Here is a 16,277-nt window from a genome sequence, read left to right on the forward strand (position 1 = left end):
TAAGGCACAGGAAGTTTAAATGAATTGTCCAAAGACACACAGCTGGTAACTGACCCACCTCTAGTTAGCTATGGAACCTGGAGCCTCAAACTAATAAATCTAGAGGAAATTGTGGAGTGGAGGCAGGAGGGAGATGGGAAGCATATGTCACTATGCTTCTCAGAGTGCCTGCCCTTCGTCTCGGAGTATTTGGTGTTAATGCCCGGTAAGAGAGGCTTTGACTGGTAGTTAATCCTACATCTCCAGAAATGCATTGTGTGTCCCTCCTTATCCTGGTTTAAACCCAGAGCTCTCTGTCCTTTTCAGAAGTGGAAGCCATCTGGGCTTCAGGCCAGGAGAAGTTTGGTAGTTTTCCATGTTTTATTTCCAGGATGACACAAGGACAGAGACTTTGAGGAAACATAATTGGTGTTTCCCTCCCACCCCAGGACGGTGGTGAATGCCTGCTCAGCTGAGCATTTCGGCTTACTGCTTCTTCCTTAAGAATTTAATTGACTGCAGACTATCTGTTCCCTCGTGTTGTGATCCCTCAGACGGCCAGGCCACAGTCCCTGGAGCCACTTCCTAGAGGATGTCTGCTTCTCTGGGCCAGGGTGTTCCTTGCCCTCAGGGTGTAGAACACTCATTGCCAGTCAGCGGCAGCTCTCAGGTGTCTGATTGGATCTTATGAGCCTGGGCCTACACCTGGCCACCAGGGAGTGGCCTGTTATGCATATGAAGCTGTCACGTCGTCCTCCTCAGCAACGGCTATTAGTTTTCTATGCTCTGGAATAACTTATCATAAACTTAGTGGCTCAAAACAACATACATTTGTTATCTCAGAGTTTCTGTCACTTATCTGGATTCTCTGCTTCAGGTGGCATCAGGCTGCATTATAGGTGTTGGCTGGGCCTGCGATCTCATCAGAGGCTCGACTGGGGAAAGATCTGCCTCTGTCCTCCCTCAGGTTTTTGGCAGAATTCATTTCCTTGCAGTTGTAATACTGAGGTTCCTGTTTCTTGCTGACTGTTGGCCAGGGGTTGCCCACAATTCCTTGCCACATGCCCTCACACAGCATGGCAGCTTACCTCTTCAGAGTCAGCAAGGGAAGTCTCTAGCTCCAGTCTGTTAAGACAGACTCTTATAGCATAACACAATCACAAAAGTGACATCCTATCCCCTTTGCCACATTCTGTTGATTGGAAGCAAGTCACCGGTCCTGCCCTCACTCAAGGGGAGGGACTACAAAGGCATGAATGCCAGGAGGTGGGCATCACTGGGGTGAGGCACAACAACCATGTTTACCCCCCCCCCCCAATGCTGAGGGGCCCAGAAACTCCCTCTGGTAGCCCTACAGGCAACCTCTGCTGGTGGATTTGACGCTGTGTTTCACTAGGTTAGTGGCAGGGAAAGAGTTTCTGTGTGACTTCTGTGTGACCCAGCTCTGGCCAGCTCCCTCAAAGAGTGCTGTGACTTCCAGGCTTGGGCAGCCAGCATCTGTCCTCAGAGGATTCAGGGGTCTTTGCTGCCTCCTCCCCCTGCAACCATTCTTCAGTGTTACAATCCTTGTGTTTCAAATTGCAGAGGTAATTCCTAAGGCAAAGGGAGTCTTATTAGTATTGCTCATCAGTTCCACCAATATGTATTGGATTTGCTTTTCCAAGAGACCATGTGCAGAGATGGGATTATTTTCATGTTTCATCTAGAAAATTTGTAATAATGCTGATATTTGTTGATCTTTTGTACTTCTTTCAGTTCCGATGTAACTGAGTTAATTATCTGTCGAAATGAACCAGAGCTGCCTTTCTTCTTATAGAATTGCTTGTTTCAGCACCAGAGGTGGTAGTTATTAGATCCTGTACTAAAGACGAGGCCTTACCAATCTGGACTGTGAGTTGCTTAAAGACACTCTTCTTCCCTGCATTCATTTCATGGGTGTTTTACTGAGTAACTACAGTGTTGACTTACTTTAAATGATGACTGTTTTTCAACTCCATCATTTAAAATCTCGGTGGGTATTTATAAACGACCTCGTACAGCCTGATATTAGTCTTCAGTGTGGTGGAGCAGCTGGGGTGTCACATCTTAGAACGCTTCTCCTCCCACATCTGTCTTTGTTCTTTGAGACCCACACAAAACATATGACAGTATGTCGTGACCAAGTCTTCTCTTTCAAAAGTCTTCTGCTTTAGTTCCTCTTAGTATGTGTTTTGTTGGGAAGGGGAGGGGAGAGAATGTCGGAGGGGGTGGTGGGGAATGAAAGCATGAATCTAGTCTCTGATGAAGTTTTAAGGCAAGAAGGCTGGGGTGCAGAATTAGTTTATTCTTTTGGAGTTAGTTTATCCCAGTTTGGCCAGTTTGGAATGAGTTTGTTCTTTTGCATTTCAAAAGTATGTGCCTTAGTCCCTACTCCTGAAAGGATATGTTAGAAGGAAAAATCAAAATCAAAATACACTGTTGATATTTGCTTACCCAATCACAGTTGCACACCTAGGGAACACCAAATCATCTTTAATATTTTCACTTTTGGATTTCATGTAAATCATGCCCAGATCATTAATGGTAGCATAAATTGATTTGAATGCTATTTTAGAAATCATTTTAAAAGTATCATAGCAAATACGCATTCAGAAACTGTTTCTTTTTTCTTTTCTTTTCTTTTTTTGGTGGGATATACGTGTCTCAGGAGTTCAGTGTGGAAGTGCCCACTGTAAGAGTTTTCTGGCCACACCTGCTCTCACTAGGGCTGGCAGGGGTCCCTCCTCATAAGTGGCCTTGCTCAGCCACTCCGCCAGTAGAGAGTGGCTGTGCATGTGGTGTGAGCCCTGGACGGAGCCTGGGCCTTGGTGTCTAAGTGCCACTCCCCATGAAGGGAGAATGTGTTCTGTCACCCCTTCACTACAATTCCACTTCCTTTTGCTTACCCCTGCCCGGGCCAAGGAATCACCTTCAATTTTTGGCTCCCATGTGGCTTCCAGGAGTTCCTAAGTCCCAAGTTAGTGTCACCCAGGAGCCCCTCAAAGGAATGACTGAAGTGTTGGAATGTCCTAGGGACCACTTGCCTCTGGTTTTCCTGAGTGTGCACAGTGGTGTATCACGGGCATGTCTATATGGTGGGGATGAAGACGCAGCCCCACCACCGGTGTGGGGAGACGGCGGGGCATGCTGGACACCTCTGCACTGACCGGAGGACGAAAGGTGTTTACCTCAGGCACCCACGCTTCTCCCAGAATTTCTGTGTTAGTTGCCTGATAGTCTTTTTTTTTTTTTAATGCATCTTTAATTTTGATAGAAACTGCCAGATTTCCCTCTGTGGACACTGAACCCTTTAAAAGTCTTTTAAGTATTGTTTTTAAACTTTCTAATCGATGACTATATTCACTTCAGAAAAAGTGAAAAAAAGTAGCGATAGTGCTCAAATCACTTTGGATCACCACTACCTCCCCTAATCCCAGCACCCATATAGACCCTCTTCATCCGCCAGAGGTAAATGTTGTTATTCGTTTGATGTGTGTCTTACTAGTTCTTTGTCTGTGCCTTGGAAGATATAAACCAATGGGAAATATATATTACTGGAGTGTGTGTGTGTGTGTGTGTGTGTGTGTGTGTGTGTAGGCCATCTTGTGCTAAACCCGTCATTCTAGAATGATGTGTTTTACTTGATGATATGTCTGGGAGGTCTTTCCATGATGTAGATCTCTTCCTATTACTTGAGTTGTTTACTGTAAATTATTTTTCAACAGTGCCTTTTGGCCTTTACTTTCAGGAAATAATTTGGGGTTTTATTAAATACCTACACTTTTTTTATATTGTGCAAAATCTTAATCTTTGTGTGTTTTCCTCTCTCTTCAGATCTCAGAAAACTGATCTTCACAACGAAGGCTACACCTTGGAATTAGACTGCTGTTCCTCCTTAGTTCACCTGACAGACAAAAAAATCATCCCAGAGTTCATTAAGAAGGTGAGCCCTGCAGTCAGGATATAATTGAACAGATTGGCAGAGCACTCCCTTGAGAGAACAGGCAAGGGACTGGCTTAGGGCAGGTCAGCCACACTCCCTGGGCTGGGCTGGAGCTAGGGTCTCCTCTGACCCGGGCCTTTGAGCAACCCCACCGAGATGCAGCCCCCTCCCACACGTTACTCAGGCTGAAGTTGAGTCTGGAACAAGGTGGCTAGTGGGATCTTGGAGCTTGTCTTTTAAGGCTGGAGTGACGTTAATAGCTGACAGGCCTGCAGACCCACTGCCACCTTCCCTCTCAAATCCTTAAGGTGGTGTGAACCTTCCAGAGCCTACCTTCTACTCATCCTGTGGGTCTTCATTGCCACGAATTACCCACCTTTCTTAGTGTGGGACATAGCAGAGTCCTGTGGCCACTAGCTTGTGACTATACCAAGGAAAGTTGCCTAGTTGCACAGGATTGGTTCTCTGCCCAGAAATGTGTCTGGTTTTGAACTCCTCTTCATGCGATACGAGGCTTGCCGCCTAATTGTAGCAGCCACAAGAGTTTCAATATGATGACATTTACTGCAGAAGGAATGCCCTTGCCCAAATGAGGCCTGAATCATTACTTAATGCTTATCTTGTTCTCCCTTACCTCGTCTTCCACAAGAATTGACAATTCCCTACCCTGTAGAGGTGATAATGATTTAAGATCCAGGGAGTCACCTAGTGAATTCATTAATGAATATGTGGGTGGTCACCATTGGGCCAAAATAGTCCTAGGTGACAGGATACAGAAAACAAAATAGGAATGGTCTCTGCGCTCTTATCCTCAGCACAGGCAGGTAAATCCTGAAGGAGTGTGATGAGCATTCCCAGGAGGGAAGCAGGGGGCTGAGGCGCGAGTGACATGGTGTGTTCTGGGTATCCGGGAGGCGCCTCAAGCTGAGACAGAAAGGATGAGAAGGTGTTGTGTGGTAACGAGTCTGGGCTGGGGCAGGTTGGGGAGTGAGGGGAATCGAAAGACCAGAGGAGCTGAGGAGAAAAGGGAGCGCGAAGTGTGGGAGAAGGGGCCAGGACTCAGATGTACAAGCAGTGGGGGGCTGTGGAGAGAAATCTTGCAACAGAGTCAAACAATTAGATCGTCCCTTTAAACACCTACTGATTCTTTTGTTGTCGTTGTTGTTGTTCTCTTCCTGCCTCCTTCCCTTCAACATTTATTGAGTGTTCAAGCTTCACAAGGCCCTGGGAATAACCACTCGTGTATGGTGGGGGCCGAGACTGGAGACTAGGAATCAGATGATCTCTTAGGTCAGAATTTCTGGTAATTTTATTAGGACAATGGAGACTCTTTCTACTCTGGTAAAACTCAGATCGTTACTTAAGAAATGGGGAAATGGCAATTTTTGTTTAGACATGCATAAGCCTGCGAGCACGATTGTTTGTATAACTTATATAGATGTCTGTATAAATAGGGCCATCTCCTCTGGATTACTGCAAATAAAATGTTCTAATAAACTTGTGAAGGGATATCCTAGAGGTGGAATTTAACCCATGATCTGAGTACCAGGGAAAACATAGTTTTTGAGATGGTTTTATGATTAAGACTCAGATGCTTGGCATATTTGAGGGTAAGATGAGGGCATAGGCTCTGGCCGAACTATCAAATATGCTCTTTTAAGAAACATATGGTTTGGTGCTTTTGTCTTAACCAAACCTGGTCATCGTGTGGCTGACCCATTGCCTCACGCCCATGTCAGTTTTTAAGGAGACAGCAACCTGATGGGTGAGCACTCAGAGACTGTGTGTCTGTCATGTCCGAAGTGTTGATGGACATCTGTCCAGCAGAGGAGATAACCCCAAAGTTATGGTTTGTATGCCCTGAAGCACAAGCCAGTTTTGTATTTAACTTTTACTCTTATCCCATTTCCCCCCCCACTGATTATGTGTGAGGGGGTGTGTGAGTGTGTACCTCCGTATCTGATGGTTTGTTCAATAATTGGTTACATCAGTCATTGATACCTGCTCACTGTGCGTGTATAAGAATTCTGTTTTTAACATTTTAAAAATTGTACACTTTCTTTAAAGCCCACCTGCACCTGCCGTACCCCTGGTTTTCCAATAAAAATTATTGGGTCCACACAGACAAGACAACTTGCACACTAGGGCAGCCCTGAGATTTCTGACCCGGCGTTTGTCCCAAAATGTGTACCCTAGAATCTCTCACCTCTGTTCATCTCCATAGAGAGGTGGTTCATGGTCATGCTCAGCAGGATGGAAGTCCAGTTTCCTGCCTTGGGGAACCCAGGTGTGCTGAGGCTACCCTGCCATTTGCCCCTGCACTGTCATGGCTGAGGGCTGGACCTGGACGTATCCAGCATTCCTGCCTCTCAGTGCTGGCTCTGGCTTAATTTCTAGGCTAGTGGCCATGACAACCAGAAAAAGATGAACACATTGATGGGACTGGGCCCCCTTCCCTCTGCTCCTCTTTTCTATTGTTGGACAGGATTTCTGGAGAAAACACCACCTCTGTGTGCTAAGAGCGGGAGGGAGCTGAATGCCCCTCTGTAGGGTCAACAGCTATTCCAGCTGATGGCAGAATTTTACACATGTGTAAATTTTTCTGTCATCACACAGGTAGAAGACCCCCGGAGCTTCCTGGGAAGAAATATACTAAAATCCATTTGTGTTTTTTCAGTGAATAGCTTGGTCCCTACATATCTATAGAGTGGTGACACTTGTTAATTGCCATTCACTTAGGCCAAGATGAAACTGTGTCGCTGGCGGCTACAGCTTGCAGTCATTACTTTTAATCTGGGTCATTATTTTGTGTGAAATAATGGCTCCTGTTCCTATGACAAGTAGATCTGTCTTTGGATGAGATGGTAATTAACTCATTTTGTCATTGTAACATCATGCAGGATAAGCTTATATTCTTCTCTGCATATTAGAATTGAACTCACAGTGATTAGAATTTTTTTTCTTAAGAACAATGCCCCAGTATTACTTTTCCACCAAATGTTGTAAATTAGAACCTTTGGATAGAGAACATGGATAGAAGGAGGGTAAGGCGATTTCATTATTTTTCACAATTAGGAAAAATAAAGTCGTTTGTATTGTGTCATGTAAAATTAGTTGAAGATGCCATAATTTACCGCCCCTCTCCATCATGATTTTTCACAGAGGACGAAGGGAGATGTATAAAGATTCTCTATTCCTTTCAATGTGGTGTAATGATTTCTCTGCACACTTTGGCTGGTCAAATTAAATCTGGGCTACTGGATTTTGTTTTTCCCTCTTGTATCCTGCTATGCTCCATCCAACTGGTCCTTTATGTAAATTATTTATTATGGACCACAGCACATTTAAAATTCTGATTTATAGGCAGACTTGGAGTGTTTTCCAAGTCTTAGAACCAAATGCTCGAGGGACGGAGAGTTGTGAGGCTGTGGGAAAGCGACAGTGCCACCTCTGTTCCTGACGAAGGTTCAGCCTTCCTGGTACTTCCAAAGCCTGTCTTACGTGCCTGCTGGATTTGTGGGGACCCCTTGGGATTTCCTATTCTTCAGAGTTCCCAGAGGATTGTAAAGGAGACAAAGTGATATAGAATGAAGAGCCTACATTTTCATCTTCAAATTACTTTACATTCTTCAGAGCATCTTGGGAAAGTGCTTATATGTTTAGAAAGCACTTTAAAGTTTTCAGTCTTTGCACAGGGTTCCTGGTTTGTGCTTCACAATAATTCCATTTAAGAGACCACAGTGGCAGCAGTGTCTCCCTTCTAGACAGGAGGAAGCTCGGCTCAGACGAGACGAGGACTGTGCCCAGGGGCTGGGACAGCTAAATGATGGAGCCTGGGTCTGTCCTTCGACGTGGAGGCACCAGTGGGCAGTAACGGGACTTGGGCAGAGCGGGATGGTTCTGTATCCAGGTGGCCAGGGGAAGGTTTTGGAGAGATGTCTAGAATGAGGGCTCTGAAAAGTGAGAGATGAACACTTGTAGAGAGGGAGGGGTGAGGTGGCCAGTACTATTCCTGGTGTGGACAGGAACATGGGAAGAAGGGTCAAGGTGGAAAAAGAGTCAAGTCCTGCTTGGCTGGAGTGTAAGATGAACAAAGGGAGGAGGAAGCCTGTTCTGGCCAGGGTTGTTTGGATTACATGAAACAGAGCCCTACTCAAACCAGGGTTGACTACAAAGACGAAGGCGGCTTGGAGCCCTAGACTCCAGGGGCAGGAATTACCCTGAGTCAGGAATATAGAAAATCATTTAAAAAAAAAATTCCTCTGGCTGTATTAATGCTGCTGGCCCCATATTTAAGTATCTATAGGTTTATTTGAATTTTAAATGGGATTTTACTCCACAAAGGGATTCCTTCTGTGTGCCAGGCAACCCTGTGCTAAAGGGCTTTACATGCACTGTATTCTTCACCCTCATCTCACCCCTCTGAAAGACTTATCCCCATTTTACAGGTGAATAAACTGAGGCACAGAGAAGCTATGCACTTTGCCCAAAGTTGCACCTGTGAAAGGCACAACTAGGATTTGAACCCACCCTGTCTGACCCAGAGGCCACATGCGTGACCACTGTGCCATTCTCTCTTCTGCACAGCTCTCAGGGACTGAGTGGGGCTGGCCCAGCCAGAAGGCTGTGTTGGGCATGGGAGGTAGATGGGTGCGACTGTGTCTGGTACATGGGGACAGATTTGGGAGCACCTTCCAGGCCTCCCCTCAGTGAAGGCCGGGTCTCCAGGCCCTGTTGCCTAGGGGAGAAGGCCACACTGTATGCCATCATCCAGGTGAGATGCAGCCTTTGCCCTCAGGCCCTCAGCTCTGGGCTGTGTTCCTTAGATCCCCTCCTTTTTACAATGGAGGGGTGGCACTGACTTACACGGGCTACTTAGAACTAGGTTTGTCTCACACTGGACCACGGAGCCTTTAAGATTGAGCCTTTAGACAGTTGAGGGGAGGGGAGGCTGACCCCTGCCTTACCCTGTGAGGGGACAACATATGGTCAGAAACTCAGGGCTGGCTTAAACTAGATACATTGCCCTTCAGAAAACCAAATGATGCTGCTTATACTTTGACTTCTAAAGAAAGGAACCCAACAGATTTTTTTTTAAATGTCAGTGGCTCCTTTTAATGAAACAAACTATCCGAAATCCCCAGGATTATGAAACTTTGCTATAGTATATAAATGACTCATCATTGATTTCTGGCTGATTGTTGAGTATTCAGAGCCTCATTTCTACAAGTGCAGTGTAGAATCTAATTTTAATTAGTGCAAATTCAGAGTGAAAAGAAAATGATGGTAAAAAGGTTTCCCCTTCCTCGTTGTACCCCATGTACCCCCAAAGCACGAGAACCATGCTATTTTAAAAAGACAAATCCGGTGGGAGGCGGGTGGGAGGAGGGAAGGCAAAATGACCTGCAATTCCAGCAATGAGTGTGCCCTCCTTGTGGAAGAACAAGAGCTGGGGGCTGGGCAGAGGAGAGGCTGAGGGTAAGAAGTGAGGCATTGCTGGGAGTGGGGCTGTCCTGTTCACTGTCGTGTCTCCAGAAGTTAATAAATATTTGTTAATGAACAAATTGAAAGAGGAATGCAGAGGAAGAATCCTTAAGATGCATCATAGAAGGAGAGAGAGGCACCTAAGAGGACACTCAGGTGACTTAATGTGAGGTGCGGTCATTTGTGAGGATGGGGAACGTAGCATGAGGAGCCACTTGGGGCAGAGCAATAATGAAATTGGTGATGGACCTGTGGGAACTGAGGGACCAGTGGGACACTCAAGGGAACATTCCAGAAGGCAGTTGTGGTTGTTGGGCTAGAGCTCAGGGGGAGTCTAGGCATGGAGATTTGGGTGTCTGAGGTGCAGACTCAGAGGCCCACAGGGGCCAGGCAAATAATGACGGTGAGAAAGTGGTTCAGGTGGCCATCTGGGTGACACATGCCTATCTCAAGGGGACATCTACTACTTAGCATGCACTCATTGTTGTCTGGTGGAAATAAGGACCTTCTGTTGTGTGGTTGACTAATTGGCTTGCTTTGTTTAGGAGAAGTTGACAATGTTTTTTATTTTCTTATTGGAAAGTCTCTTGGGTTTTCAATGTAAGCAGGTAGATCGATTTAAAAAAATGTAAGATCTAGACGAGGGTTTCTCAGATTATCTGTGACAAAGGAGCAGGTTTTGCTTGTTTGTTTTGTCTGCCAAGCCATTAAGGAGAGATACTTTAGTAAAATGCAATAAAAACATAGTCACGACGTTGAATAGCTAGAAAAGTGCCTCAATGCTTAGTCTACCTTTTTGTACCTGTCTTGTCCTGGACTGTTAACAAAAAGTTCATGGACCAGCAGTGGGCCGAGGACCACACTTTGAGTAGCCACTGGTTGAGGTGGCAAAGCTAGGGGACAGGATGAACTCATGCTGTGAGACCTCACCTGTGCTTGCAAAGGGCAAGGAGGTAAGCACTGTGGCCAGGGCTCTGGGGAGGATCCTGAGAAGGAGGAAAAGAACATTTTACGGGAAAAGAAGCATGATATTACAGAATCTGAGGGAAGAGACTAGAGAAGAGTACAAAAGTAGGAAAGAGGTCCAGTTGGAACCTGGTTGGCAGGTGGCCCACTCGGTTCGACCACTGGAAGCCACTGATAAATCTTGCAAGAGCAATTTGCATGGGGTGGAACAGGCAGAGGCCTCCCTAGCATGGGTTTAAAAGTAAATAAGTTTAGAAGGAGAGAGAGAGTGATGGCTAAGACAGGGTACAGCTAAAAGGAAGTTTTGTTTGTTTTAAATAGGAGATTGGAGCGTCTTTGAAAGCTGAGAGATATCAGTAGAAAGGGGAAAGTTAATAGACGTCAGAGGTGATAAAAGGTGGAGGCAGGTCTGGGGTGGGGTGAGTCCACAGAATAGGCATCAGCCGTGCACGTAGACTGGTCACCCTTTCCCTTGCAGCGTGGGGAGGAGGTGGGATGCTTATAAGCTTAAACGTGCATAGTGGGAGGAAAAACTGTGAGAGCGGCTGACTGGAGGCCTCTTTTCTTACAAAGTTCTTCTCCCGCCCCAGCCTCTCTTGATCTTCTGTCCTCCTGCTGTTTTTGTTGGCCTGAGATCTTACTGTTCTGTCCAGGAAGCTTAGTTGCTGTTAATTTGAGCCTGAGGAGAGGGAGGGAGTCATATGCTTGTCTTGATCACTCCCTAAACATGAGACAAATTCTTGTGCTGCATTTTCTTCCCCTGCCTGAATCCAAGAGCCAGTACCAGTGGGCTGGGGTTCATTAGTGTTTTTTTTAAAGATAACTTGGGGAACTCCTATGCAGTAATGTCTGCAGGTCCTTAGTGAGCCAGCACAGGGAATATCCCTGGTCACGTGAGGCTTACAGTCTAGCTGAGGACACAGACACAAAGCAGGTAGTCATGTGATGGAGGTATAATCACAAACAGGTGTGCTGGAGTAGAACAGGTGAGGGGCTCTGACCCAGGCTGTCAGTGAGAGGAGGGAGTGGTCCATGAAGAAGGGTATTTGCACTGAGATCTGAGGGGTAAACAGGTGAGGGAAAGTGGAGGAAATGGGGACTGGAATAGTGTAGACAAAGGCCATGGGGTGGGAGGGAGCATGTTTGGTTGGAAGAACAGGAAGGAGGCCGTGGTGACTTGACTGCAGAAGATGGAAGGTTGAGAGCTGTGGAGTGAGGCTGGAGAGGTAGTCAGGGCTCACAGTGCAGGACCTGCAGGCCAGGCGTGGGATTTGGATCTTTATGTCAAATGCAGTGGAAAGCCATTGCAGGGCTTTGAGGAGGAGCTGGAGAATGATACCCAATTTATAATTTGGAAAGATCAGAATGGCTACAGGATGGAGACTGGATGGTTGGGGGCAGGGTACGGGTAGGTACAGTGAGGACGCTGTTGGGATAGCTCTTTGTAGACACAGGTTGTGGCTTAGCTTAGGTGGTGACTTCATGGTGGAGATGTGGGGAGGTGGATAGATTTAAGAACTATGGGACCAGGGTTGTTTACGGATTGGATCAGAGCATGTAGGGAGGGAGGGAGCCAGGCTGGTTTTGATGGTGCAGCTGGATGAGTAGGGAGCCTCTACTGAGATGAGGAAGAACAAGCCATCGTTTCTGTGGCCCAGGAGCTCAGGGCAGAGCTCTGGGTTAGAGATACTGGCTGGTAAATGGTCATTGAAACCATGGTCATGGACGAAATCGCTGAGGAAGGAATGGAGGGTGCAAAGCAAGAGGGCCTCAACCTGAGCTCTGGGAATTCCAGCATTTACTGCTGTGCTGAGGGCGAAAAGAGGCAGAATGTAAGAGTCTAGAGAGGGCCAAGGGGAACTCGGAGAGTGCTGGCGATGGAGGCTGAGGGAAGGGAGTGTTTCAATAAGGGCGAGGTTGTCGACGCTGTCAGTGACCCTAAGACTAAAAGTCAGAAATAGCCATTGGTAATGTGGCCATGAGGTCATTAGTGACTTCTGTGGAAGTTCTTTTGGTGGCCTTTCCCCTCTCAGTACATATTTTTGCATGACCGAAGTGTCTTTCGGTTATGATGAAAAACCACTACCCTTTACACCATAGAACTCATGTGTGTTCCCATATTATTCCTACGATGGCTCAGAGTTGTTATTCTTTTTATTTATTTATTTTCCACTTTTAAATTTAAGATGTTCTTTTAACCCCTGGACTTGCTGAATTGTCTTCATTGTTCTTTTATTTAATTTTTTTATCAAGCGACTGAATTTTAATGTCTGACTAGGGGATTAGAACGTGCCCACATAAAACACTGCAGTTTTATGTAATTTTTGGCATTCGGAGCATATATCACATGAAATAATAATAATAAAAGGGCTTGTAAAATCAGAAAAAAATTAACTTGGGATCCCTAAAAATGGCATTTAGATGTGCACAGAATGGAGAGTGGCCTGTGGCTGTGAGGCCTGTATTCCTTTGTGGTCTCTACAGAGAAACTGCCCCTAAATCCAAGGAATCAGAAACTATTCTAGAGGCTGATGGAGCAGGCAAAAGACTGGAGGAGAAAGACAAAGGAAACTGGCTGGAGGGGCAGACATGTGCCTCTGAATGTTTTGTTCTGGGGAGAAATGAGGCCTGGGCATAACTCAGTCTTCTCAGGATACCTTTCACCCTCCTGGGTGGCTCTTGGCACCTTGGGAAGACTAATATCTCCTCATCCTTCTCTTGTTGGTAGGAGGTAGGTGGTACCAAGACTCATCACTTTGCCTGAGGCCAGATGTTTGGGTTGGCTATAGGCCAGCCTGGGAGCTCCTGCAGGTGAGGGACAAATGTTTGCTTCTCCAGGACACAGCTGTGGCCATGGGGCACCTGAGATGTACCGTGTTTCCCTGAAAATAAGACCTAACCCAAAAATAAGCCCCAGTTAAGATCATCAGCCAGACGGACACATTTAGTATTTTATGACGATGTTTCAGAAGAAGATGACACGACTGTATTTGAATAAATGTAGATTGTTGTACATGAAAAAATAAGACATCCCCTGAAAATACGCTCTAATGCTTCTTTTGGAGCAAAAATTACTATAAGACCTGGTCTTATTTTCGGGGAAATACAGTGTAAGACCTGGTCTGATTTTTGGGGAAACACGGTACCTTGCTCCCACAGCTATTGAAATAGGCCCCAGGAGGAGTCTGGCAAAGGATAAGCTTGGAGAACCACCAAGTTCTGGCCCCCACTGCTTCTGAGCCATGTTTACAGCAGACAGTAATGTATATTCCTTTTTGGCTGAGAGTAAAGCCAAAAGGAATGAAGATCAAGAGTTTCTTCTTTCTAAGCCAGCTCCTCTTGATATGTGCCCTCCCTGCAATGCTCCTTGGAAAAGGAGGTTCTATAGTCCAGTGTGTTTGGGAAACATGCACACCAGAAGCCTTCGTGATGCTCCTGAGAAGAGTCAAGCCTGTGAAAGGTCTGCAGTAAGAAACCTGTATACTTAGTTGAACTTAGTTGGCATTTCCCAAATGTAATTTAAGAACTTTCCCCTTGTTTCTCCTCTTCCCCAAATACCTATTTATGGCATGGAGCATACTTTGGAAAATGCACTAAGTCAAGGAGAAACCCACTGACCAGTTACTGACCATGAACAATGACAGGTCATGGGTGGGTGGGCAGGGTCAGTCTTCTTGCTTTACAATGGATTCATGATACTGGCTGTCTCCAGCTGCACATGCCATAGACTTGCATGAATCAAATACTTTATTGTATATTCTTGGTTCCACTAAAACAAGTGTCTCTGTCCAGACACTTGGTGTAACTGTGCTTGCTAATCCTCGCGCAAACCTCTAATGGAGGGGAGACTTGAAGCGGGGAAATTTAAAACTCCTTGGTCTCTTTTTTCACCCCAGCAAGACTTGCTCGGTGCCTCTGTCGTTCTTCTTGCTTCTTTAATAACAGACATAGCAATCTTCTAACACATAGTCAGCAAAAGCGAGGTCATTGGATTTGTTGACAGCTGTGGAATCGCAGATAGCATTTGCTCTGCTGTCTGGGTCAGTTCCAGCTTATCTGACCATGGTCTCTTAAAAGAAGGACTGGCTTCTTTCTACTCCCCTCCCCCTAACTTCTTCTGCCATGGTTATTAATCAGATCTTCAAATATATTGGTTTTTCCAGCTTGCATTTCCCATTCTTTTGTTTCTCCCCTATAGTCTTTAATCAGAAGTGACATTTTATTTCTGTCCAATAGAAATATAATTTAAGCAACCTGTGTAATTTAAAATTTTCTATTTTAAACATGTTGAAACAGTAAAAAACAGAGGTGAAATTAATTTTGGTAGTATATTTTAATTAACCCAGTATATCCAAACTATTATGTTTTCAACATGTAATAAGATATTTTACATTCTTTTTTTTTTTTAAAGAAACTAAATCTTCAAAATCGGGTATATAATTTACGCTTGTATCACATCTTAATTCAGACAGACACTAAATTTTCAATAAAGTGAAATGTCCTATAAAATGAAGTTGTATTTAACAGAAATATATTTTATAGCGCGTCAGTTTTTACATATACATTGAAATTAATTAAAATTCAATAAAATTAAAAATTCAGCTCCATCGTCTCACTGGCCATATTATAAGAGCTCAGCAGCCACATGTGGCTAGTAGTTATTGTCTTGGACAACAAAGTTTTATATGAGTCATTTATTTAAACAGTTTTCAGTTTTCCATGTTTTCTAAGTTGATACAAAATATTTGTGATTGTGAGTCTTGTCGGCAACAAGGAACAAGGGGTAGTATATAATTTATATTAGCTAACTGAAGCAAATTTTCCCCACGAAAAATTCTAAACAACAGTTTGGGGCTAACTTTACCATATAACCTTTGAGGAATACATTTGAAATAATTAAATTTCTGTTTATGATACTAATTATTATTCATTGAGTTGTACATGCATATTTCATATATATATATTTCATCTAAAAATATATATAAATTTAGAAGTAGTGCTTTTGTTCCCTATGTTTACATTTCACAAAACAATTTTATTCCAACATTTTTCCTGCATCTTTGCTTTCAGTATTTTTAGTATTTTTATCAGTATTATTAGTATTTCAGTATTTTTATCATCACCAGAAATGACTTTTTGGGACATGTAACCCAGGTTTCAAGCTCAACATATTTATTTTCCTCCAAATTGCTTGGCGTTCAGTGCTTTTAGAGTTCATGAATGATGCTATCACTAGAAACTCTACCCTACATCGTAAGTGCTCATTCATTTAACATTAGGACAGTTGTTTTTTCTTATCCAGCTCATATCTGGCTGAGAAATCTCCATAATGCAACCAATTACTCTACATGGCTCTTAAAAAGAAAAGAAAAATCTCATTTTATTGAAGATAACATAAATAACAAGAGAGTGCATAAATCATACGTGTACAGCTCAGTGAGTTAGCACAAAATGAATGCACCTGGGTAACCAGCACCCAGGGCAAGAAACAGAACAGTCCAAAGCATTCCCGGTGGTCTCTATCATCACTTCTCCTGCTCCCCAAAGGTCGCCTCTTTCTAATTTCTAACACCAAAGGTTAGCTTCACCTGGTGTTGAACTTTATGTAACTGGAATCTTTATAAAGGGCATCTTTTGCTCAACACTCTGTGAGATTCTTCCATGTCCCAGTAGTTGGTTTATTTTCATTTGTCTATAGACGTCCTGCCTTGCTTTTTAAAAGCAATCTTTAAGAAGATTGCTTACTGCCACACCCAAAATTTTGTTTCATGGTTTACTGTTTTAAATTTTTGTGAAACGTTTTTTCCTTCTTAAAAATCGAGTCCATCGGATGACTTTAGTAAACATCCCGAACTAGCTTTGATTAATGTGTTTTTCCCCAGTAACC

The 16,277-nt window shown here is 44.4% G+C and overlaps 1 protein-coding gene across 1 annotated transcript in view; it reads left to right on the forward strand.

Annotated features, from left to right (window-relative positions):
* RFTN1 (raftlin, lipid raft linker 1) overlaps nt 1-16,277 on the forward strand; it is a 187,109-nt gene that overhangs the window by 92,870 nt on the left and 77,962 nt on the right. The window contains exon 4 of the mRNA XM_019726003.2: nt 3,832-3,940. Within this exon, the coding sequence (XP_019581562.2) occupies nt 3,832-3,940 (109 nt within the window). The remainder of the gene's footprint in view (nt 1-3,831; nt 3,941-16,277) is intronic.

Source organism: Rhinolophus sinicus, linkage group LG10 (assembly GCF_036562045.2).
Source record: "Rhinolophus sinicus isolate RSC01 linkage group LG10, ASM3656204v1, whole genome shotgun sequence".
NCBI classification, from domain to species: domain Eukaryota; kingdom Metazoa; phylum Chordata; class Mammalia; order Chiroptera; family Rhinolophidae; genus Rhinolophus; species Rhinolophus sinicus.